This window comes from Alligator mississippiensis, chromosome 4 (genome assembly GCF_030867095.1).
Source record: "Alligator mississippiensis isolate rAllMis1 chromosome 4, rAllMis1, whole genome shotgun sequence".
In the NCBI taxonomy this organism is placed as follows: Eukaryota; Metazoa; Chordata; order Crocodylia; family Alligatoridae; genus Alligator; species Alligator mississippiensis.
In genome coordinates, this window is record NC_081827.1 from 234771639 (window position 1) to 234798742 (window position 27104).

Sequence of the window (27104 nt, forward strand, 5' to 3'; positions counted from 1 at the left end):
ATGAAGACTTTGGGTGGAAACAGACATTTCCTGATGTCTCCTGTGTGCCTTGATAAAAATTTTTACGGTGGTACAAATTGTGAGCAAATAGATGTCACTACCCTTTGTCATGCCTCATCAAAGGAAAAGCAATGATGTGACAAAAGGTAATAATGGACTCTGCTGTTTTGTTGCAGCAGACATTTATTAGCTTGGTGTTAGGAAAGGAGAAGCAGCCTGAGCTGCTCCTAATCTCCAGCCATCTGGGCGGATACTCTGGGAGCTTGAGGGCCCCTCAAGCCCCCAGAGTGCCTGCCCACTCTCCCTGCTTACAGAGAGGCATCTGAGGGAATCTCAGGATGCTTCTCCATAAGTGGGAAGTCAGGCCCACCCTGCAACGACTACAAGAAGAAGTCTAACTGAGCAGAAGAAGCAGGGAGATCACATTGCAACTTTTCAAGATGTGATGTGTTTTGCCCAATGAAGTGGATCAGCTGTGCCACAGCACCTTATGGCATAGCATATCAGCTTCATTTGGCAACATCTATTTCTAGCCCTTGATAATCAAGCCAAATGGCCCTATAGGGGGCATGTATGCTCACAATGGATGTGTTTACATGAGACACTACTGCACAGTGATTACTGTGCATTTATTTAGTACTTTTATAATCAAGTACTAATTAAGTGCTCAGTAACCAATAGTGTCAGCAAATGGCTTTTTAGTGATGCTACTGTGCAGTAGCCTAATAATACTCTGCAGTAACATATTAACACTGTTTGTTCTGTGATGTGTTACAATTATGCAGTTAGTGTCTCATGTACTTGCACCCAATGAGTACTTTGACTCTGAAAGATTCCTGGAGGTTATGAGTTGTGTGTATGATGTTTCATGAAATATCCCACAAATGGAAGCACATCTAGTAAGCCTTTTTAAAAATATTTTCTTACAAGCAAAGTTTTGTTGTTCATGTCATCCATAGTTTTGGGGTGTTTTTTTTTTTACAGTCTTCAGTCTCATTTTCCACAAAAGAAAATGAGTAATATTTCTATAAAAGAGAAAAAGCTCTTTTTTTCTTCCTGAAAATATTCTGTCAAAGATTATCTGCTATCTGTTTAGGAGTTCTTTTGTAAGATGTTTAACTGTTCCAGCTTCTTCCTGTTTCTTTCTCGGGACATTTTTGTCCCACTTTTATCAGTTTGATTTGATTGTAACCATAGAATGTCTTCCCCACACTCATAGTCATAGAAATATAAGGAAAACATTGAAATCAACTTATACTCTGCAGAAAGAATGGCCACAATGAGCCTACTTCATGTTCTGTCCTGTTATTACTGCTGCCTGTCTCTGGGGCCAAGTTTACTTTAAAATAGTTAGTTCTATTAGTCACATATTGAGAAAATAGGGCTCAAGAGCGAGAAATGTATTGGAATGATCTATTCAGATAAGAAAAATAGCAGGTTAGTAAAGTTTTCTTTATGCTTATGTGAGAGTAATAACCATGCATTATTAAGTCTTCTATTTATCTATGAAATGGGTACTGTATGGGCAGTAGTACAAATTTCTCAATGCTTATCCTATTGATATACCTCTACACTTTTCACAAAGGGACCACTTATTCCTTCCGCATTCTGCTGAGATGGTAAGCAACTGTGAGTTAGATAACAAGTTTCTGATCTGAAAAACTTCTCTACATAGTCACTCAGAGACCATTGTACATAACCACAAATTAATTTTAACTTCTGTTCATTAGCAGCCTGAGAAATCTTATATGTGGATCGATTACCTAGGAAACATAGAATAATAGAAAAGTAGAGCTGCAAGAAAACTCAGTAGATCTCAGTCAATTGCATGCCAAAGATGCTCATAAAAACTTTCAAGAATGGAGATTTCATTAGCTCTCTGGATAGCCTGTTCTAATGTTTTATCATCTTCATAGTAATAAAGGTCTTTCTGGGTGCATCTACATATTGCCGTATGTATATAAGCAAGTATATAAACAAGCACTAAATGACTGCACAGTAACGACTACACAGCCAGCTTCCCATATGAACTTGACTACTGTTTTTAAAATGAAAGAAAAAAGGTATGCTCAGTCACATGTCCCATTGTCTGCTGGATTATAAAAACTTTTTTTTTGTTGGCTCCTAAAATGTAGATGCTACTGTTAACACATAAAAACCCTAAGATAAATGACCTGTTTCCCTAAATGAAACAGAATCCTCTTCTTCATGTTACTGGGAAAGAATTTTGTAGTTTCTGATCAGCTCATGGAAGGCCTCATTAGAAAAAGTCAACTTAGCAATGAATATTAGCATTAGAATGTTTTGCATTCCTATCTTGGTTCTAATGAAGAAATGGAATTACTTTTAAAAAATAAATAAAAATATTTATTCATGTGAAAAAATGATTTTCAGTTATTTTTTCCCATTTGAAAATAGGATTAAACTATTATCTAGTTTAATCCTGAAAGATTAGGTCTAACAGCACTGGTTTAAGAAGCTGGAATAGTTGCTTAGAACTGAAAGAAAAGGATCAAGTCATAAAATGTTGTGAAATTAGATAGTTAACCTGTCTACAATGGAGCTTCACTGTTTTATGCAGCTGGTAATATAATTTGAAACTTTCTAGAAGATGGGCAGCTTTTTAAAAAGTGTCTCCTAAGACAAAATCAAATAGCAGAAACAGATTAAAGGAATAATGATTTTATGCTTGATCAATTTATCTAAGCCCTCACGCATTATTTGGTGTGTAAGAAAAATATTCATATTCACCCCCTCTTATTTTTATAGTTCCGATGCAAAACTGATAAATGTATCCCATTCTGGTGGAAATGTGACACTGTAGATGACTGTGGAGATGGATCAGATGAACCTGAAGAATGCCGTACGTATTGCAAACATTTTGAATTATTTTTCCCCAAGAGATTTCATATGTAAGGGACCATAATATAAAATTGAGGAATTTAGATTATATGGTCATTGTTGTATGCTAGCTGTCATTTGGTAATTTTTGCCAAACTATAAACACCTTTTTTCTCATGTTTTAAATCTTTCTAGGGGAAAATATGTATAATTGTATTTGTAAGATTTTAGAGTCCTCCTTGTACCTATCTGAAAATAAAATAAAACTTGCTAATTTCTAGAGTTCCCTTTTATCTGTAGATAAGCAACTCTGCTAATTTCAAATACATAGATTTGGATTGATGGGAATATTTAACATAAGTAAAACATAAAACTCTGTCACAGACTAATTGTTTAGTATAACTTCCTGAGAAGTACTATTTGTTCAACTTTTCTCTTGCAAAAAATTCTGAATAGGTATCAGATGGTATGTGACTTTCAGTGCATACATTTTCCTACTTTTTACTAACACCACTCAATGAAATTGGGAAGGGAGGGGAGATGAGAGCTCATAAACCTGGTATAAATGCCTCTAGGTAATGTGACTTTTTAAAGCATCTTATCTAACTTTGTCAAAGGGACCCATAGTGATGCAGAATTAGCATTCTTTTTGATCAACTTTCACAGTTCATAGAGTAGTCACTAATATTCCCCCTGTTGAGCTGTAGATATGCTGTGTTTACTCAACACTGTGTTTACTCAATTAGCAGACAAGGAAAAGCCCCTCACCATACAACTGAGCATGTGGCAGCAAGGGTGGAGGGGAGGGGGACAGCAGCTGCTGTTGCTCTGGCCCCAACCCAGGGTTGAGGGTAGAGTTGGAGCCCCAGATACCACAGCCCCCCTCATTCCCCTACTGCCTCATCATGCCCTGCTACTCCTCCTCCACAGCCCCTAATCTCCCCCCACACACGCCAATGCTCCCTCTCTCTCCCCCTCTACTACAGTCCTCCTTACCTTGGCTCTGTGCCACCAAGCTCTGACCCTGCTGAGCCTGGGGCATGGAGCATGGCTCCAGCCTGGCCCTTTACCAGTCGGGGCATGAACCAGAACTGCTGTTCCAGCCCTGTCCCATAGCAACAGCACTGGCTCCACACCACTGCTGCTGTGGGGGCAGGCTGGAACAGCAGTGTCATCTCTGTGCCATTGCTAAAGGGCAGGGTGGAGCCATACACCATGCACTGGGTTGCAGGAATGATGGAGCCTGCCATTGCAGAGCAAAGGTAAGGTGGTGGGGTGGGGGGAAGGGTGTTGAGGAACAGGCGGAGGTGGGGTGAGACTTCAGGAGCAGAAAGATGGGAGGAATGAGGGTAGGGATCTGATGCTGTGGTTGACCACACAGGGGAGGAAGAGGGAACAAGAGAAGGGGGAATTGGGGCAACCTGAGGCTTCAGGCAGGGGAGCAGGCACAATGGAGGACAAGAGAGGGGACAGGCAGCAGGAGGAAGCTGACTACCTTTCTCACTACCTGTCCTACCACCTCCATACTGCCTGCCCTCTACAACCTGTCCCCCACTGCCTGCCTCATTACTGCCCCCCTCATCACCAGTCCCCCTACCACCTGTAGGAGTGGGGGAGGAATGAACTTAAGATGATCCTTAAATAACTGGATTCCATACATGGAAAATTATAATAAATTTCTAAATGTTCTTGGTGTGGAGTATAATTATTGGTGGGGAGGTGGGGGGTGTTATTTTACATTCCGAGTTGTCTTGTATTTGAGTAAATACAGTATTATAATTTCTATTGCACTGTGACTAATTTTTAATGTCAAGATAATGATGGTTCTTCTCACCCCATACATAATTCAATGACTGACATAAATAAAAGGATCAAAACTACTTTCTATCTTCAGTTCATACACAACAGAAAATATTTAACCTTGCTGCATGTTGCTTGTGACTTCCTATGACAGACTTTTCATATGAATGTTGTGCCTTAATAATCATAATTCATATCTTAACTAAGAAATGGGGCAAAGCAGAGTGAAGCTCTATGCAAAGCTCTATGCAAAATGCTTCTGATTTGTTTTTGTGATGTCTTTTTCATGGTCACAGGTTCAACAATACAAGAGTACCTGATCTTTTCACTGTTTATGATTCAGGCTACTTTTCTTTATTTATTGGCTGAGAACTCTGAACCTACTGACATGGAACCTACTGACCCTTGTTTTTACCAAATGGACAGTGCAGTAAATCACATTTAGTATTTCCAGCCCAGGTTTTTCAATTTTTGCAACAGATACTGTAGAGCTCTTTTGACTGTTATTCCATTTGTGAACAAAACTAAGAAAATGTAATACTCTGAATTTAATTGAATTTATTGAATTAATTGAATAGACCTGATGAAGAATGTCTTGCTTTCAAAAGCTTGTCTAACTCGTTCCAACCATGCAGTTGGTTCAATAACAGATATTACCTCTGACAAAATCCTTGAACCTTGAATTTAAGTATTTTTTTATTAAGCTGCATCCGGCTCTGCATTAGTTGTTAATAAAATAGCCTGTAGTAGTAGATTGATTTTTAGTTTGCTCTTTGTTAGTTTGGTGTTACTCATTAAGATGCAGTCTTAACTATTAATTGATCCCGACAAACTCACCAGTTGTTTCTTGCGATAGTTAATAGGTTGGGCAGGCCAGAGCAAGCTTTATTCAACTAACAGTTACCTTTTTTGTTGGATATCGTTAAAGAACTTTAGTTCCTATGATTATGTTCCTCTCAATATCTGATGCCATCTATAAATGTGTGAGATTTGAAATCACTGTTTCCAGGACGTCTTCCTACTTTTAAGAACCTGAGGGCACATATGGTTTTATAAACTTGTTCTGTCTTCAGAATAGCTTAGTTAAACTGTGTGCTTAGTCATGTCGTTTCATAATAGAATGTAAAAATGTGCATAAAATGCCTTCTTTGTCTGGAGTTGTAACATTAGTTGTTGTTGCCTCATTCTTTTCACTCATCTTATCACTCATCTGGGAAAAGAGTCCAGAATGTTTATATAAATCAGGAAATCATTCTATCCTATATTTACACTAGGATTTCAGTACTGTAATACAGGGGTTGTCAACCAGGGGTATGCGTACCCCTGGAGGTACTTGGGATGGCCCCAGGGGGTATGCACAGTAGTACAGGGAATCTGTGTGCGACAGCCACATGGAGCAGTGAATGACAGCAGTGACCACTGCGTGCAAGCTTCCTGTCCCCCTCCACCACCATTTACTACTTCACATGGCCGCTGCGCACCACATCCCCGCCCCCTGCCACCGCCATTCACCATTCTGTGCTGCCACCATGTGTTGCTTCCCCATGCTGCCGGTTTCACGTCCGGCCTGCCATCAGCACCCTCCTCTTCTGTCTGGAAGCGATACCCACCAGAAGGGGTATATTCCTAAAAAAAGTTGAAAACCCCTCCTGTAATATATTATCACAAATCTTTGTTGGTACATATCCAGAATATACTTTTCAGTCACCATATTATAGGTTTTACATACCATTTGTATGGGCTTCAGTCAAATCTAGAATTCATGGGATATCAGATTTATGTAATAATCCTTTCAACAATAATAACTCCTGTTCTTCACATTTTCTAGAGAGGACAGAAAGTAATTCTTTAAAAGGATTTTTTTGTCATACCTGTTTAACAGCTTGTCAACACAGGTAGTTTACCTGGGAATTCCTTCCCAATATATAAACTCATGGTTTCCATCCATAATAATTTTAGATTAGCATCATCTTCCTGGTCCAAATCGATTCTTCAGTTTAAGTTAATACTGCCACTTCTGAGAATTTCTTTCTGATTAACAATGAGCTGGGCACAATGTAACCACACCATCAAAACTTGTGAAGAAATAGTAATTTAAATAGTTGCAAGACTTCCAGAATCTCTTTCTTAGTATCTATATGCAAAGTGTACTTTCAGTAATTATGTAAAAAGTGTGTGTTGCAGCTAATAATCCCTTTCAAGCAATTGGAAGTACAGGGGTTAGCACCCTGTGTCATTCTTGAAATACAACTATACAGTTGTCATGCAAATTAGATCTTCAGCCTTAGTGCTGAGGTTTTATCATTGAGATATATGTGTTCTGTTATGGCTTAGTAACTACTGCATACTCTAAGACTATACATTCTAATTGAAAATCTACTTATAAGTAGATTTAATAAGTCCATTGAAAAGTAATAACATTGGCACATTACCATCCCTATAATAGTAATGGTTAATTCCTCTGTACTAAATGATTTTTTTTTTTAACCTCAGTTTTAGGTTAAAGATTTTTTTTCTTAATTAAAAGTAATAAAAATACATTTAGAAAAATCCAAATGATTTCATGTAAAAAAATTCTCATTATGAGGTGATCGAAATGCCACTAAAATCAATGAGAATCTTTTCAGTGATTTCACTGAGTTTTTAATCATTCCATGTGTTTGATCTGCTTATTTACAAAGGGAAGATAACACCTTTCACATGTCTATTTTTACTTGATTTGTCTAGAGTAAAGCGGGCAGGGGGCTGGTCTTGATGATCTTCTGAGGTCCCTTCCAGCCCTAACGTCTAAATGTCTATGAATATATAGCAGAAAAGCATCATTAATAACTTTATAAATCCTCTGTAACTGTGTACATTTTATATATGTTTTTCCTTCTCTCTGCCCATTGCTCCCTCAGCTGAATTTAAATGTCAACCAGGACGTTTTCAGTGTGGAACTGGACTTTGTGCTCTTCCAGCTTTTATCTGTGATGGAGAAAATGATTGTGGAGACAACTCTGATGAGCTCAACTGTGGTAGGTGATTATAGCGAGTATCAAATTCAAATACTGACTAAAATCCTTAATTAACCTGATTTAACTTAGGTCTTTTAAATTCTATTGAGAAATTCATCTGAGATTTTTTTTTTTAAACTTATCTTCCAGATACTCATGTTTGCCTGTCTGGTCAGTTTAAGTGTACAAAGAGTCAGAAATGTATCCCAATAAATCTGAGATGCAATGGACAAGATGACTGTGGTGATGAAGAAGATGAACGAGACTGTCGTAAGTTATGTTTAAAGAGTTATATACTGACCACTGATGGAGAGTTTTAAATAAAGATCTTAAAAGATGGATATAAAAGCATTGTAGCACAATGAAAACAGCTAACTCTTTAGGCTGCCAGGCATATGGAACTCGATATACTGTGGGTACACCAAGAGGAATCAAATACCTCCATTGTTGACTTCATTTTTTTTAAGTCAATGAAAAGTAGAACATTACTTTTAGGAAATAAATTTAGTCTTTTATTTGGGTTAAATTACACATTATTATTATGATCATCCTATTGCCAATTCATACCTGTTTCTTGGTCTTTCAGCTTTCATATTTTGTCTGATAGCAATACACAATAGACACACTATCTATAACCCTTGACTGAGACTGAGGAGGGGTATAGATTTTAGAACTCTTTATCCCATGGTATACCTCTTTGGAGATGATAGAGTTCTCTTTTTTTTAGGTGTGTCTATACACATTTTCCCATACAACACAATGGTATTAAAGCAATTTAATAAAAAGAGAGAAAATGCCATTTAAAGACGTGTTTTCACTCAGCATACTTTCAATTGTTTTCTAATATTACTCAGTATGTAAACTAGCTCTGATATTTTCAGCCTAGTTATAAAAGAAAAACAGTCAGATAGCTTACATTTCATGAGTGTAATACTCTGTCTGTTAACCTACTGGAACGACTATTACCGTCATGCTGTTATTTAGAGACTGCCTTTCACTCAACCTGCTATTCACGACCCCACTGATCCAGGACAGCAGTAGCCACTTTCAAAAACTTTGTCCAGGTCTGCATACACAGCTGCCTCTCCATGCCTGAAGAGCAGGCTCATGAGGATGCAAAGACCATTTCATGATGATCAGTAGTATCACTTCAAAGATCTAATGACCTAGTTCAGATACAGCTTTTGGCAAATTATGGTTAGTTCATGCCAAGTCTTAGTGAGGCCTCTTGTTAAAATCCATAAGTAATTTAACTATTACCAGGGCCGGCCCATCCTATCCTGTGAAACCTGCAATCTATATATATAAAGTGGTGCTTCATTTTAATCACAGAAAAATGTGGATTTTGAGTTACTTTTTTTAATCTGAAAGTTGGGGATTTTTTTTTTATCAGAGAAAATTTTGAAGCTCTTTTATCAAATAAAGTATTTGAGTATTTATCAGAAACTTCCAGGTTTAATAATAACTCTCTTTCTTTAAAGCGGAAAACAGCTGTTCTCCAGACCATTTTCAGTGTAAAACTACAAAACACTGCATTCCTAAGCTATGGGTATGTGATGAAGATCCAGACTGTGCTGATGGATCAGATGAAGCAAATTGTGGTAAGTAACACAACCGTCACATAAAGAAGTCCAGTAGAAACCTTTTTGTGTTCAAAGTGTGACAGCTTGTTTCACATTTCCATTACTAATAACTTTCTAGGTGTTCTTCCTCAACTGACTCCTAACCTCTCCCCCCCACCCTTTTTTTAAATTCCCTTATTATAATTTTCACTTTCATGGAAGAGAAAAAAGGAAGTTGAAATGACACTAAGCAAATTCAGTCATTATTTGATAATAACCATTTGATAGAATTATTGTATCCTACTTCCACCTGAAGCACATCAGGGTTTATGAGAAAAAACTGCTTTATTTTATATAGTTCCTTCTTTGACAGCAGGTATATAAAACAGTTTGCGTCTGTTATGGACTATATTTAATTCTTCTTTCAGAATTATCCAGCCCTGATACATTTTTCTACTTATTTTTGTCTATTGCAATCAAATACATAGCAAAAACCCAAATAAATAATAGTTTTTGGCATTCTGGAGTAAATAATTAGGCATAGGATGTATAAATTAAGACCTTTGTGTGTCAACAAACACAGGAGTACTGAAGCTGAAGGTCTCATAAGAGAGGTCTCTTAAAGGTATTTGGTCTTCAGTGTCATAAAATATTTGTTGAGTATGGCGTGTGTAGATGAAACGGGGGCCCTAAATTGAAGCAATGGGTTTTAAAAAAAATCACTTCAGTTTGGGGCCAGTTTAACCTCCATGTCACGCACACACCCTGCTGACTTACCTGTTTCTCCAGCAGGGAGGGGAGGGCAAGCTGCCAGCAGGTGGAGCAGTCCTTGGGCTGCAGAGGGGGCTGCTTGTGTTTCCCTCTGTGGCAGCGGTGGCCCTCCCTCAGGTGGCACCCACGCACAAACACCTGGCTCAGGTGGTCCCGGGGGGCACTGCACTGCAGAGGGAAGCACCGGGCCCCCACACAGCTCAGGGAGGCAGGTTCCAGGGTAGTTGCGGTGGGGGGGCAGAAGATCAGGCTCACTGCTTTTCTTGGGTGGAACCTGCCTTCCCAGGCTGCTGCCAGGCTCCCTGCAGGGCTTCCTGCAGAGCCACAGAGCTGCACAGAGCCTGGTGCTTTGCTCTGCAGCTGTAGGGGCAGCAGAGCCCCTACAGCTCCTTGGAGTTTTAGTTTGTTGCACCCCAAGTCATTTAAGGCACATTATGCTGCCAAATTTCCTACAGCAGCTGGAATTGATGTGCAATACATCGCTGAGGTGTGCAAACACTGGCACCATTAAAGTGGTGCAAAAACATTTAACTTACTTTAGTGTCATGCACACATGCCCCTCGTTTCATCTACACATGACCTATGATTCAACCGTCAGGTTGCTTAGCTCTTGAATGTTGTAATGTGTTCTGTCAATTCAACAGCAAATAGAAACTCTCTTATTTTCTTTGGCAGCAGTTCATTTTTGTTGTTTGTTGTCCTTCTTTTCACAAAATGTAAAATATTTATCATTTGTTCTACTTACCTGAAAAGTAACTTTAAAGGTTTTTTTAAATGGTAGGAGATCATTTGAATCATTTTTCCTGTAACAGCTGATGTCATTTAAAACCATATCATAGCACAGCAATTCATGATCTTTTTAACCTTTGTTTTGGTCTGGTTTGTTTTGGTTTGGTTTTGTTTGCATCACAATGTTTTGCTTTTCTTTTTGTTTTTATTGTGGCAAGTAAAGGAAGTGGAAGTAACTTTGTTAATTATTTTATTTAAATTTGTTTAACTTATGTGGCACATTGACATTTATAATGATTTAGGATTCAAATACATATATGTTTGAAAAAAAAAAGATTTGGTTCCCATTTAATCATATTTAAATTAAATAATAACATTAACCAACCAGTCCTCCCAACATGCACCTGTACTTATCCCCATTTTACAGATGGCAAAACAGAAAAATAGAGTGGTTAAGTACTTTGCACAAGCTAGTTTTCCTCATCCTGCACGTTGAAACTAGAAATACCTGTCATCCAATTCCTTGCTCAAATTATTACCTTTTTGGGGGTGTAGAGCGGGGACACTGGAATGAGGTATATGTTTTTGTATTGTACCGTGAGGTCATGATCTGCAAAATATTAAGGAACCACTTACCTATACCAAACTATATTGTCTCTTGAAGACAGATGTTACTACTATTATATACTTTATTTTCAGTACCAAAAAGGAACAGTTGGGTACAAAACTGTAGATGTTGTCTTAACAGGCTCTTGTAGCAGCAAGGCCAACTGTAGGAACTACAATAAATGGGAAAGTGCTGAAAAAAAAATTATACAGCTTAATATTTTGTTTAGTTTGAATTGCTTATTTCCACCTTGCCTTCCTATTTTTAGAGTGGAAAATAATATAAATACGTGACTTGAAGTGAAACAGCATTATAATAGTAATAAAAAATATCAACTACATACATATCTGTGTGTAGCTATATATATATATAAATGTTTGTTGTTTGAAATCATACAAAGAGTGTCACTACTGTAAGTAGCTAATGAAAATATCTAAAATAATTTGGAATAATCCATTTTATATTTAAAAGTCAATAAATAATTAACGGTAACATCATAGAAAATGAGATTTTGCTAACACTGTTAACTCTGGCAGCATTAATGACTTAGAGCAATACAGGACTCCCTCAGGGAAGCAGGAAGGGCTTAGAAATCTTTGTTAGGGAAACTTTGCAATGTTTTTCTTCTGTTCTTTAATCTTTGGAAAGGAAGGGAAGAGATTCCACAGCCCTCTGCCCCATTGCTGTTCTGGTCCCTACTCCCAAAGAGCTATATTTCCTTTCTGTGCACTATCCACTGGCCCTCAGTTTCTTATGGTGAAACTCCCTAAGTTTTTTACTCTGGAATAAGAAAGACTTCTCAGTGGGCATGTCTACACAAGACGCTTAATGTGCATTAGCCTAATATCACTGTGAAGTAGCATGTCATGGCAAAAACAGTGCTAATAGCCTATTGTGCAGTGTTATTAGGCTAATGTGAAGTAAGCATCACTAAATAATGCACTGGAACTACTGCAGAGTAACTCTAGGTACTGTATGTTTAGTAAGTACTTTATTAAGGAAATACTAAACTTAATGCACAGGATCTATGACACTTGTAGAGTGTCCAGGGGGACAAAAGCACATCTGTAGTAAATTAAATTAAATTATCATAGGGTGAGTTATCTCTTGCCATGATATTGGATTTACCTACATATGTCACCTGAAAAACTAAGGTACCTCAATACTTTTCCTTTCAGAGCTGCATAGAGCTCCTCAACAGGGAACTCCTCAGAGCAAAAGTCTATAAGCAAGGCATTCATTGCAAGTTATGAAAATTTCTCCAAAATCTATCTTGGAGAGGGAGCATTAGAGGCACTCCACCTGCAGCCCCTTTTCTCCAAGCCTTCTCCAAACCAGGATGATCCCTCTCTGGGAAGGTGTGATGAGCAGTGGCTGTTGCACTCCTCCCAGTCCCCAGGTGTGGGTAGAGGAGTAGAGCAGAGAACAGGTGGGGAGCAGCAGGCTTCTGTCCTTTTGCTTGGGTCCTAGTTTCCCAGAATAGAGCAGGAGGAGCAGCACAGTAAAGTCCCTTACTTGCAGCAGTGGCTGCCCACCACCCTCCCAGACTGCTTCAAGAGGGAAGTAGAGAAGTGGAGCAAAGCCCCCTCCATATAGTCCCCAGACCAGGTAGTGGCCCATGTGGGGAAAAGGTGGAGAGCAGCAGCTTGTTGCTCTACTTCCCTCTTGAGCAGACTGGGAGGGGAGTGAAACAGCATACAGACATTCATTCCTGTGAAACTCCATTGCAAAGGAGATCTTTCAGGTTGAAGCCTGGAAGACCATTCTCCTGATAGGAGAATGTTTTCCCCCAAGTAATTGAATGATTGTCCCTTGTTTCTACTGGGAAAGCAGCAATTCTCCTGGTAGAAATGTAATGTCTGTACATAGTCATATGTCAGCCCAGATGGATGTTAAGTGGAACTTGGTATACAGCATCATGTCCATATAGCTTCCATGCAGTCAGTCCAGTGAAGCATCTTCAGTGCTGAAAAGCCCTATCATCACAAACTTCTATCACTAAAAATCTTCCATAAGTAATATTTTTTTTCAGTATATTTGAATCTGGGGTGTTTTTCTTTGATAGTTTGGGTTCTGGCTCATTTAGTGAGGTGTGGAGCCTTTACAGAAATTTTACTCTCCAAATAATACTCTCAGAACAAAAAATAGCGTCAATATTTTTACATTGTTTGGTCAGAATAGGATTTACATAACATATTAACAAATGTGAACATTTTTTCCCTCTAATTTGTGAATGCTGGCATTTGTGGATTTGTTTGCATTGTGGAATGGTGGCATTTGTGGATTTGTGGATAAAAAAATGTTACACTTTACAACTGACATTAGGCTGTATTGAGCATGTTGAACATACATTTTTGAAGGTCTGATTAATTTCTTGGCACAGCGAGTTGGATTTCACTCTTGTGAAGTCCAGCAGTGGACACTTCAAAAACCACTGACTTGGAAAGATTAAATAAGAATTATTACCTAGGACTGCAGTAGCCAGGGTTAAAATCCTTGTGATGGTATGAAAAGTGGCAATGTTGATACTGAAAATAATTTCTAGCCTTGAATCTGAGAACTTTTCATTTGTTTTTTACCTCACAGTGGGATTTTCCTATCTTTTCACAATACATTCTTTGTCTCATTGCTATAACGGGGCAGATTTTAGTATCTGTCCCATGATGGACAGGGTTTGCTACTTATATTTCTGCACTAATTATGAAATTATTTTCAAAAAGACTGTGGACGTTCAAAATTAAAAGTATCTAGGCTATTTGTTTTCATCTCATGTAATAATGTGTGTAATTATCTATGATATTTTTGTTTAACCTGTTTCTGATGAAGCACCCAGATAGACAGTCCAAAGTAAAAAGAAATCCTCTCATTGTCTGGGATGATACTTTAGTTGCAAAAAATACAAATCCTTCTTCTAGAAATTGGCAACATGCTTATTTTCCTCAAACAAGTCAAACAGTATATACTTTACCATGAAATAACTGGAACAATAAGTGCAAGTGAAGTAGTGGTTTTAAAATTCTTCATTTCATCCTGTGACGTGTCAAAAAAATAAAAGGTTTATATTCATTTTTTTTTCATAATTGTATGAAGTATTGATCCTGAAACTTTTTTACAATTTTATGTTCTTGTAGACAAAACCTATTAATTTAAAAAAAAATACTTGAATGGGGCCTCCTAAAATTACATTTATTTCCAATAATAATTATTGAAGCACTACACAGAAACACAGATTTTGCTCTGCTGCAAAGCAATGTTAGGAATTAGTGCACTGAATGGTCACTTCTTACATAGATAATTATCCTTAAATTTTGAACCTTGGTTGTGCTGTGATATATTTAAAAGAGAAGCATGGTAGAAAACTTTTTAATAGTTTGTGTTCCTTTGAAAACTTTATTAATTGAGCCATTCTCAGTGACTAGCATAATATGTTTTTCAAAGGTGAAATTTAACAAAGTATCTTAGATTAAATATTTGAAGAACATATGAATGTCTCTAGAACACATTGAATTGAAATTGTAATTTTATCTTTACAGGAATGTACTGCAGAGTTTTTAATAAGATATATTATAAAAATATATTGTTCTTTTATTACACTAGAAGTTAATATTGTTCCCTTTAATTAGATTAAAAACGACAGCATTACAAGTCCGGATGAACTGTTTCACACTTTGTAAACTTTTATCCCTCTTTTAGATTCTCCTTCTTTTTGACCTTGTTGTTCTTAATTTCTTAGATGAGCTGTATGCAATCAAGTGATTTTAGCTGGTTTTAAGCACAAAACAAGACTACATATCCTACTTATTAAGAGTGGTTGTAAAGATCCTTTACAATAAGCAAGGATAAGTGATAGATAGTTCCTACTCGGCCAGTTATTCAGCTAAAGTACAATTCTTTTCCACCTTATTTGGGTCCCTAAAACCTGTTATGGCATAAATTTCTGCAATGTACAGTCATCTTACACATTAAACTAAGTCACACAAAACAGTGAGGAAGACTCATCCATTTTTATATTATCTGATTTTCATATACTTATGGAACTGTATCACACTTAATTGCCAAATAGTCCACAAAGGGCGTATCTACAAATTCATTAAAGTGTCATTATTACTATGTATTTAGTTTAGTACTTCCTTACTGAAGTACTAGCTGAATGTACAGTGAGTATATTTACTATGCATTAAAACTGGCACACGGTTTTTATGTGACAGTTACTGTGTAGTAGTCTAATAACACTGTGCAGTAGCTTATTAGTACACTTTTTGACTGGTTTCACTACTACACAGTGTTGTTAACCTACCGTGCAGTGTCTTATGTTTACCCACCCTTAGAAACATAGTAGGTGGAGTAAGATCTGCTTTTTTTTTTTATAAGCCAACATGAGGCATAATATTACAGGGAAAAGATTAAGTAAATGCTTACAGATATATGGTTCTGGATAAGGGTTAAAGCCAAGCTAGGATTGACAAAAATGGAAAGAGTAACCCCTATCAGCAGCAGCATAGGGATGCACCAGGGCACGGGGCAGAGATGAGTTTTGGTTGCCACCATGGCCATGTCCACACATGTAGGCACGTGTGCTTGCAGCAGCTCAAATAGAAGCAGTGCAAATTTGAGCCGGGCTTTTTGCCTTAGCATACGTGGGACATGCATTTTGTTGTGGAGGAAATTGTGCCACATGGGGCAAAATAACCCTGCCTGGCTCCTCCCAGATCTACAGCTAGGGGGGGCTAGAGCCGGGGGCCAGCACCTGTGCTGTCTCCAGCAGTATAAAAAGATGCCCTGTCCTGGCCCCATCTGTACAAAAAGTTGCCCTGGCAAGCTCGCTACTGCTATTTGGGATCACTACCCCTTATGCCAGCTGGACTGCTGCAGCAAAATCCATTTTTTTAAATACCCCAAAATCCATGTTCTTCCACAATTAGAACAAAAGACCACTCTACACACACACACACACACACATATACAGAGAGAGAGAGAGAGAGAGAGAGAGAGAGAGGAATAGAACAGTTGGGCAATGCATTATTGGTATATTTACAAGGTTAAAACAATTTGGAATCCTACCAGTGTCTCTGTCATCATGATAAAATACATTCTTAATGTCTATGTGTGTTAATGTGTGCTTTTGGTTTTTTTCACCTGTGATGGGAGGTTGTGGGGTTTGCAGGAAGAGGGTGGGAAGGGGTGTGGACGAAGGTGGGTTGGTGTATGGGTGGGTGTGGAGGGATATAGGTTGGTGTGTTGGTAGGTGTGGGGTGATTGCGAGGGACACTGTGGGTGTGGGGGGAACTTGTGGGGGGGCTGCCCAGGAGGGCTGGTTCCCCTGGCACCCACAGGGTGCAGGCCCCCCCCAACAGCACATGGATTGCCCCACCCCCCTGAAGGGCCCCAGCTCCCCCCTGCAGGGCCAAATCCCTCTCATGCAGGGTCCCAGGCACCCTGCAGGATCACAGGCCCCCCTACAGGGCCACAGTTCCCCCCTGCAGGGCCACAGCCCTCCTGCACAGGGCCCATAACTTACCTTCTGCTACAGTGACTATGTGCTGGCAGGGACCTGCAGGGACCGCCCCATTAGGATCCAGCAGGGACTGTGGGCTGAGCCATGTCGGATCCTAACATCACTGGGGCCACTCACACAACCAGGCCGGCCCAGTCCCATGGCAGCAGGGCCTGGTGTGGCACACAGGAACCAGATGCTGAGTTGCGCTGGGTCCTGCTAGCACTGGGGCCACTCATGCCCCAGGCCAGCCCGGTCCTATGATGGCAGGACCAGACACACCAAGTAGGCCAGGACCTGTTGACATGGGACCAGGCTGGCCTGGCAGTGTGAGTGGCCCCAGTGCCGGCAGGACCCAGTGTGGCTCGGCACACAGTCCCTGTGCATTGCTCTGGGTCCTGCCTTCAAAAGCAATGCTGCCTTCCTCTCTGTGCCTGCAGGGAGGTGTCCCATGGTGGGACTTGGCACAGCCTGACTAGTCCGGTTGCACTGGAGCAGGTCACATGGCTCCTGTATCTGCACAACCTGCTCCACCAGCGATGTGGCAGCTGCACACCACTGGCTCTGCCTGCTCGCCCCCCTGCCACCTTCTCCGCTCACCACCCAGCAGCCCCACACAGGCTCCCACACACCTTCCCCCTCCTCAGCCCCAGCGGTGCCAGCAGCAGCAGGAAGCATGGCTGTGGCTCTGCTGCAGGCATAGGTGGGCAGTGATGTGGCACTGTGTGACCCGGACTCCTACATGCTGGATGGACCCGGCGTGGCTCATCCAAGGCCATGCACTAGTGGGCCAGGCCAAGTCCATTCAGCAAGTAGGAGTCTGGGTCACACAGTGTCTTGTCACTGCCCGCCTGTGCCTACAGCAGAGCGACAGCCATGCTGCTTGCTGCTGCCGGTGCCCTGGGGGCCAGATGGGGGGAAAGCATGTGGCAGTTCCTGCTTGAGCTCCTCCATGTCCCCACCCACTGAGACATCGCGCCCATACCACTCCCTACACCACTCAACACCTTTATCCACTCCTCATAGCCCCCAAGAACCCCATCCACTCCCAACACACACCCCCAACATCCCCCTGCCACTCCCCACACCTACTCATGCCCACCCACACCCATAACCCCACCACCCCATTCCCTAACTTACCTTGGACAGTGCCAGGGGCAGCAGAAGCACCACAGAGATGCTCTGGCTGAAACCAGAGTGTCTTTCCTGGAGGGCTGACTCCATTGACTTTCAGAAGGCATTTAACCATAGGAAGAGATATGCATTGTAGAAATATCCATTAATCCTATGGAACTGTAAATAAAATCTAAGCTACAACAATCTAGCTATACTCAAAATGAACAAAAAAATGTAATGCAGGTACAAAATTAGACCCCTGGATATCCAGGGGTCACAAAAAAATGCTCCACAGAATAGCAAGGCAAGGCACACCTTGAGGCAACACAAAGGTGAGGATTCTGCAATTTGACACACTCTTTTTTGATGTCCTTTAGGCTAGGGACAGACATAACACTTCAACCAGTTTAAGTGATCAGAAACTAGTTTAAACCTGTAACAGAACAGACATTCAGTGCATTTAAACCAGTTTCAAAATGGCCCAAACCAGTTTGAGATAAACCTGTTTGAATATAGTATCATATTTAACTGATTTGGCTCAAACTGGTTTATGCAATGTCTGTCCCAGACCCCCTGCTGGTTTAAGAGGCGCCCCCCCCCCCCGCATCTCTTCTCCAGCTGCCAGGCTGTCCCCACCCCTCTGCTGTCTAGCCAGAGCAGGGACTGGCCCTAGTAGAGACACGGGCCAGCTTGGCCTCATTAAGGCAAAGTGGGCAGGGAGGGGGTTAATTCTACCCTCCTTCCTCTTTTCCCCCACCACATCTGGGGTCAGCCTGACTGCTAGAGAGCATAGGGGAGGAGGCTTCAGCAGTGGCCCCTGGAGATGGCAGACCCCGACTGCAGGGAAGGGATGGAGAGAGGAATTAACCCTTCTTCCTGCCCCCTTCACCTTAACAGGGCCATGCTGGGTTGATTGTCCCACAGGGTTGGGAGGAGGCCTCTGTTCCATTCTGGAGGGGACTCTTTCACCTCCTCCTCTCAGGGTGGGGACGGGGACTCTGTGAGGTGCTGGTTTGGGACTCTTCCTTCTCTTCTCCTCTCCCTCTGCTGCTGGGGGACTGGCTGGGGGGGTGGGGTGCTCCATGCAATGCTTCTTGGCCCCAGAGTAGGGGTGGGGGGAGGCTCTGTTCCATGCTAAGGGGAACCCCCTCATCTTCCTCCCCTCAGAGGGGCAGCAGGAGCACAAAGCTCAGCCGGGCAGTGTGCACACTCCCCCTATGGCATTCAGCCCCCACTGCCTGGCAGTAGCAGCAGGCAGGGAGGTCAGGGCACTTATGCCCTGTGCAGGCATGGGTCCAGGCAGCGCTACACGGGGGAAGGGAGTGAAGCCTGCCTTATCCCCGTGGCTCTGCTCCCTGAGCCTGAGCCTGCATCTCCAGCCCTCACAGTGTGGGAAGTCCTGCATTGGAGCCAGCTGCTTCCCCCGCTTCCCACTGTGCAGTTCCCAGCACTCTCCTGGGATTGGAGGGAGCCCCGCCTCCTGCTTACCTGCAGGATCAAGTGTGGGTCTTACCCTCTTTGAGGTTGGGTGTCCCTACACCCCCCCATCCTCACACCCACACCCTGCCTAGCTGAGCTTCATGCTCCCACTGCCCCTCTTGGAGCTGACCAGCATGACATAACCCCCCCCCTCCCCACCCCACAGCAATGGGAGTGAGGCAGCTTCACAGAACCCCTCTTCCCACCTCACTAGAGTGTGGGGAGGAAGAGGGAAAAGAGCCCTGCCAGCACCAAACAGGGCCCCCCTCCTGGCCCCATGGTGGTGGGGGAGAGGTAGGAATGGGAAGAGTTCCCTTCTGGGGCCGGGCAACCCTCTGTGCCTGGATTGCTTCCAACTGTCAGGGAGCTGCTGGCGTGGGCCTGCCAGGGCCTGGCTGCACCCCTGCTCCTCAGCTCAGCTTTCCTGTGGAAGGGAAGGATTTAGCACCCCCAGGCTTCTGGCTTGAGCTATTGCAGGCATGTACTGAATGTTTATCCACTTGGAAAGGAGCTTACTCTCTGCAGGTTAGACTCACCTGTAAAGACTGGATCAAATCAGGCTCAGACTTTTTGAATGCCTGTCTCTAGCCTTAGTGTGAATATCTCATGTACACAGTCTTTTGGGCAATGTATTCTACTGCCCTTTTTCATACTGCATAGTGTCACACTGTAGAAGGGTTTTACTATGACTAAATGTAATACAATTCTCCTTCTGTTGTAATCATTAAGAGCTCACTTCCTAGGTTTTCTGACAGTCATTTCATATTTTCATTGTTCAGGATGAATTCTTCTTTTCTCTCTAGACTTCCTTGAACACTTCTCCTAATTTGGTTACAATGGTTGGGTCAAATACTTTTAACACATCATCTGTAGCTTCATATTCTGTCTACTTGTTTTACAGCTTCTTAATTGTGATAGGTATGTCCATCATCTTTATTGAATTGGTTTTCAAGTACTGAGATTGGGTTGGTCCTATTGAGAACTTTGAGATATTCTATCCATCTGTTTTTCTCTTCTATCTTATTTGTGAGCATGTTATCATTTTTGGTTTTGAGTGATTCATTTAGCTCATTTCCATTGACATTTCCACACATTTTTAATCACTTGATAAACAGCTCTTTAGTCTTCTACTACCGGTTTCCCTCATTTTATGCTGTATATGCATTCCTGCGCTCCTGGAAAATGGTGTGTAACTCGAATTTGCATAAAGGGAACCCATTTTACAATGTAACGAATAGGGATACATTCCAAGACTTTGATTGTACTGACTCCCAGACCTATTTCTACCACTTTTACAAGACAATTTTGGTACTCATCAACAGCAGACAGTACACACAAGCATAGGCCACGATCATAATGGGGATGGCAACTACAGAAACACGTCACAGACAATAAGCAAGTAGTACAGATCCACGCAGGAGACTACATTTTAGTGTGTGTCACTCCCACAATGCACCAGACAAAGCAGCCGACTGTGGGCTTCCACCATGCCGATTGCATAAGAGTGAATTTACCTTATGTATAACAAAATTTTGGTATAAAAAGAGTCATCACATAAGTGTGAATTGCACATACAGAACCCTCATAAATCAAGGGAAATCTGTATATCAGGGAGCTTCAGCTGCAAGAACTCATTCATTAATGTATTTGTTTATCTTTCCTCATACTACTTTTCACTGTTTTGCCTGCTTTCCTGAACTATTCCTTACTTTTCCTAATACTGTTTCCTTTGTTGTGCCCTTCTTTCCTCAGTGGGGGGGCATGTTTCTTAGCTTCTTGCTTTAACTATATTCACAAACAATGCTGCAGTTTGAACAGCATCCTCTCTGAGCCCTATCCAGTTTTTTTTGTTTTTTTTCTCTTTCCTTTCTGTTCCAATCTGGCTTTCACCTTCCTCTGGCTCTCTCAGTGCCTCAACTATGGTTTTCAATTCAAGCAGAAATTTTCATGATGAGCTTTTTGTTTTCTTTTTTTTATACTTTCCCCCTTCTTTCTATTTTAATTTTATCTTTCTCTGCTTTGTTTTCACCCTGGCAGTGCAAAAATAGTGTTCATTGATAGCACCGGTTGCTCAGGATGCTCTTGCATCTTGGATTCATGCTCTAAATTTTAAATAGATGCTGATTTTTTTTGGTCTTGCTTTGTTTTGTTTGTTTTGCCATCAAGAAAATTGCATGTTTTTCTGTATATGCATTTGTGAAGAAAGTGTTTGCAATAACTGCAGCAGAAACTATGCACAATTCAGTGGTTCCTAATACTTTGGGTGATGATTCCCCACCATTGCTCTTTCCATTTCTTGGCTGTCACGTCTTACTCTAGCGTTAAAGTCACCCTTCACAAAGCGTAAGTGGTGTTTTGGTATTCTGTCAATCATACATTGGAGGCAATTGTAGAATTCATCTTTCTCACTGTCATCGTGTTCCTCTCTCACAGCATAGCACTGTATGAATGACATCCTCAAGAATCTGGTGTGGGATCTGGCATATATGATGTATTGATTAATATGTTCCCATTTGATGAGTGAGTTCTCTGCAGAGTTTGTCATGATGAGAGCTACTCCCTCTGAATACTCATTGTCATTTCAGTCTGAGTAAATGAGGCATTTCTTTTCTCCCTTGAATTACTTCATGACTGCACCTATCACGTTCCTTCTGCTGATTCCCAGGATTTCATTGAATAGTTGTCCATCTCTGTCATAATCTGCAAGGTCTTTGATGCTTGACACACTGCTCTGACATTCCAAAAACAAACTTGATACTGTTTTCTTACTGCCAGCATCAAATTTTGTAGGGGCTTGGCTTGCAGAGAGTTGGTTTTGTGTTGAGCAATTTTAGCCAAATTGTAACTTAGTCCTATCCTATAAGACCCAGAACAGCTGGGTTCTTGAAAGAACCAAGTGGTTAATGTTGCTTGGATTGCAACAGGATTGCAATAAATAGTAAGTTTTTTTTACAAAAATGAGACATTCCAGCAGGGCAAGAGTCCCATTTGATGGAGGACTTTCATCAAACCCTTCCCCCTCCATAGCTCATTCCAGAATACTGCTGGGACCCCATTGCTCTCCTATAGGACAGGATAAAGGTGAACATTTCTTTGAAAGAGATTAGGAACCTGGATCCATCCACCCTATCTTTAAGGTATACTTGTTGCATGCTAACCTCTTAATTATGCAAATGAGGGTGTTAATTATCCCAGAGATTAGCCCAGTAAAAGGGTGGTGGGGCCTCAATTCTCATTAAATCTAAGGTTACAGCCCAGGTCTAACTTAACATAATACAATTAATTAGTAAATAACTGACAGACTCGATTCATAGTTCAACAACAAGGCTATATTATAAAGACAACAGCCATTAACAGACAACAATAAACAACAGAAGTCAAATAACAAAGGTAGGGAAAAGAACAAAGGAGAGAGAAATAGAGAGCAAACTTCACTTTCCCTACTCGCAAGGGTGTTGCAGGCACTGACAGCCCCACAGAGGTCTTGGTCCCCCGGACCTTCACTCTGCATACACACACTTGCACCCCTGCTCTGAATTCTCTCAACTCACCTATCTAGCTTAACACAATACCAACTCAACACACAACACATCATACACCAACTATAGGCTCTGATGCAGTCCCTGGCACGCTCTAGCTGCAGTCCTAGGTGCACTCGCACCCCACAGTAAACCAACAAATCCCAAATCACACTCTTTGATGATGATGACTAGTACAAGCCTTGGGTGCAAGAATTTCTTATAACCTTTGGTTGTGCCACCTCTGTCAATCATCCTTTGAACCAATTGTAGTAAAAGAGAGCCAGAACATGACAGTTTGGTCGAGTCCACTGCTATCCTTCTGAGGATTCTTGGCCCCTAAGGGATTAATTTCCTTTGGGCATTGATTTACAGTCTAACCCCACCCAAAGGCACAATGAACCACCGCTTACTGAGATTTGGCAAGCCATTGAGGGCCACATGCCAGGCAGCCAAGAGCAGATTAATATTAATTTTCTAAATTTTTTAGGGGTCTCACATGCTGGGTAGAATGGCCTGGTGGGCCCCATCTTGCCCACCCCTGAGTTAAGCTCACCAACTTGTATTAAGGAAGAAACTAAATGACAACTTGTAACAGTGTGATATTAGGAGCAGTGTCAAAATGGAGACTAGTAAAGAACATATATACAAAACATCAATGACCCCAGTTCACTGAAAGGTGGTGACCTGTCACAACTCTCTCCCTCTCGGGAGTGATACAGAGCTAGCAAAGATTTCTATGCCTTTCCTCTTAACCGTGGGTAATTGGCACCTCACTTGTTCAGGGTAAGGTGATACACTACCAAGTCCTCAATGGTAGAATGGGTGGATGGTCACTCTGGAGTACCCCCTTCTTAGTGTAAGTCTCCCTGACAACCAGATCCATACGTCATTCACTCTGCAGTAATGCCGGTTCACCCACTCCCTCAGACTCATGATGAACTCTGATTAATATATAACAGGCTTGACTCTTCCAACTTCACACACAAGCTATGCTTTCCCACTCAGACGCACAATCTCAGTCGAAACCACAGACGAATTCCCAAATGAAGTCACACCGCACCTGTCTCTTGGGTACCTTTTATATCACACACCTGTTAATCACTGTCACTCAATTCCTACACCAATAACAATGTTGTGCACATGCTTCGTTTACCTCTGCATTGCTCACTTGCACTCTGCGCACGGCACTTAATCTAGCAGGTAACACTTTACATCAGGTAAATTTCCCGCGTAGAATTATGTACCCTGAGCATGCTCTGAAGGTAAAAGTAGGTCAGTGACATCACTGAGGTAGAAAGTTCAGATGTTCTAGAACCCTCACACTTCTAGTCAACCTGCACGTGCTTCAGAGGGAGTTAAAGCCAAGAATCCATCTCCAACACAATCATCCTCACAGAGCGCTGTCAATCATCAATCAATCATCACCCATTCCAATTAAATCACTGATCACCTCAGGAAAGGTGGCAGCTAATTACTGGCATTTTTGCATCAAACCAAGTGGCATAACCTAAACCCAACTGGGCATGCTCAGAAGTAAAAACTGAGTCATTACCTCATATCAGTTCAAAGGTTCACAGTCTGTGGAACCTTTTGACCTACTGAGCACATGCAATCCTTATGCAAACTGCCCAACTTTACACAAACCGCTTAACTCTATGCAAAAAGACTAGACAGGCCAGGGGACATTCCAGCTTGTAGCCTACATGTCTTCCCTCAATATATCAGGGAACTAGACCTGCAAATAATAAGCATCTATAGTGGATACTTGCACAGGCATCTAAGGCTTCTAAGATTATGGGTTCCAAGATGAAACCCAAAATGGAACAACTCTATCCATAGCATTGGCCAAGAATGTCTGCTATTCAAAAGCTGTTGAAAAATGCAGGTACTGAATATTTTTGGTGGGTGACTACCAATCCTTTGTGTGCCAGTGATTCATAAATATTTTTGCCTTGTTTCTCAGTTGATAGATACATGGCAAAACCTTGGTTGAAGGTTTTCAGACCGGTTTTCAATTACCATTTAGAAAAAATTTGATCTGTCCTAAACATATTTATGCTCTGTTGGCTAAATCAGTCCTCTTATGAATTCTAAAATCACTTTCAGTAGTTGTATAGTAATTATTTCAAGTGCTTGCTGCTGGACTACCAATGAGAAAAGAATGTAATGGACAGCAGCTGTTTAGTGCATGTCCTCTTGCCATGTCAACTCAGATTAGCCTTGCTAATGAGATGCAACTATGAACCTTCAGCATATTTCACTTTCTGTCTGCAAGCCTCATGTAAACTACTGTGCCACAAGAGAAAGTACCAGTTCTTATGGCCTATTTCCTTACTCTCCATGCTGTCTCCATCCACATACACCTACATAGAGCTACCACACCATTAAAGTCCATTAGTGAACCTCCAGCGAAGACCACATTCTCAATTCCAAATGAATAATATTATTCTCATGCAGGCTCAGGCTGGAGGGACAGGGTTAATTTATCTGAAATGGGCAACTGGGTTATGTCAACCTCACTGGGCAGCCCATCCATTCAAGCAATACCTCCAATCACCCAGGCCAAGTCTCTCCATCACAAACCTCAACGAAATGGGTGGGGGGACCCTTTTAGGACCCTGTATTTTCTTTTTCTTTTCTCATCAGTTTGGACAGATTCCCTTGTTTTTTAGATTTCAGGGTTTGCATTTTGTAGCACAACCAAAACAAACTACAAATAGAACCTTGAGATCAATATTGTTGGCCGTACAAGATGCGTAAAAGGTTTTGAGGGAGAAGAGAAAAATCATAAATTATAAATATTGAAAAATGAATTGTGATACTTTCCATATGCTTCATCAAAGCAGCTATTGTGGAAAAGTGACACTAAAAGGATGTTACTAATTAACTAATTAACAATACAGTGCATACAATTCCCATTATTTAAAAAATAATAATAATTAAAAAAACAAAACTGCTATGCAGAAACCTAACGATTCCAACAGATATGTTTTGAGAGGCAAGTGCATGGTTTCCTTGATATCAGAACTTTATATGTATAATTAAAAGTTACTGTGTTTTCAATGGACTTAATTTGATCTATCACTGGCTTTTATAAATTTTATGAGGTTTTACATATGACTATTTTTCTTAAAAACCTAGCCAGAATTCAATTACAAAGCTATGAGTTCTGTGTAGTACAGATCTGTTAATATTGATGTTAATACAAATTTTTAATAGTGTATAGTTCATTTAAAATTTGCTTGCTTAGCACTGCTACTAATATAAAGGATGATTCCTTTTTTACCTAAGTGCTTCTTAGTTGTATATGTTTTGCTTAGTCAGCATTTGCCACCTTATGGTACAGAAGATATTAGATTGAATGAATATGTTAGGCTTGAGAAATTGCTTTAAAGGATGTGTGGAAGAGACCCTGATTGGTCTTTGAAGGTTTCAGAGTAGATTCAGTCTTTTAAGGTTTGTTTTTTTTTAGATTTATTCTCATGCTCAAAGGGGAACTGGAAAACATGATGACTAGTCAATAATTAGAATGCAGAGGTCTTTTTTTTCAAAGAACCAATGGGAAGTTTATTACTTGATGCTCTCTTTCCTAACAATTAAAAATTATAGGCCTGATTGTGGTATTGTTTACTCACATTATGTGATAGTTTACATGACAAGTCCTATTGGGACTGGATGGATGTAAAATGCTACCCAGTCTTAGTAAGCTTTCATTATCTGGTTTTATGTTTGTATTGTTCAGATCAGATAGTACACAGTAACATTATAATGTATCAACACAAGGATGATTTATAGGTGTGATTGTGTTTCATTTGCTTTTTATGTCAGTTTTTATATGTGAGTGCATGGGCTTAGTAAGGTTGAGGGTATTTTTTTTAATTATGTGCATCTACCACAGTCTTTGTTGTCAGGTACTTTTTTATAAAAATTCAAATAAAGTCCCCCTACCTGATTATAACATCCCCAAGTTTAAAAAACCCTCATAGATGCCTAAAAAATACTCTCACAAAAGGAGAATATATGCCTCTGGTACCATGAGTTTGTTTTCATATCAGGTAGTAAATATCTGTTATGATATAATTGCCAGGGTTTATACCCTTCTGTCTTATAAATTTGGGAATCATCTCTACACATTTCAAGATTCACACTAGTAACAAATCAATGGGCTTTAGGACACAAATTACACAT

The 27104-nt window shown here is 40.8% G+C and overlaps 1 protein-coding gene across 5 annotated transcripts in view; it reads left to right on the forward strand.

Moving 5' to 3' along the window:
- LRP1B (LDL receptor related protein 1B) overlaps window positions 1-27104 on the forward strand; it is a 1609743-nt gene that overhangs the window by 1402056 nt on the left and 180583 nt on the right. For all 5 annotated transcript variants that reach the window (XM_019480601.2, XM_059727405.1, XM_059727406.1 and 2 more), the window contains 4 exons: window positions 2770-2863; window positions 7542-7658; window positions 7788-7907; window positions 9119-9238. In XM_019480601.2, the coding sequence (XP_019336146.2) occupies window positions 2770-2863; window positions 7542-7658; window positions 7788-7907; window positions 9119-9238 (451 nt within the window). The remainder of the gene's footprint in view (window positions 1-2769; window positions 2864-7541; window positions 7659-7787; window positions 7908-9118; window positions 9239-27104) is intronic.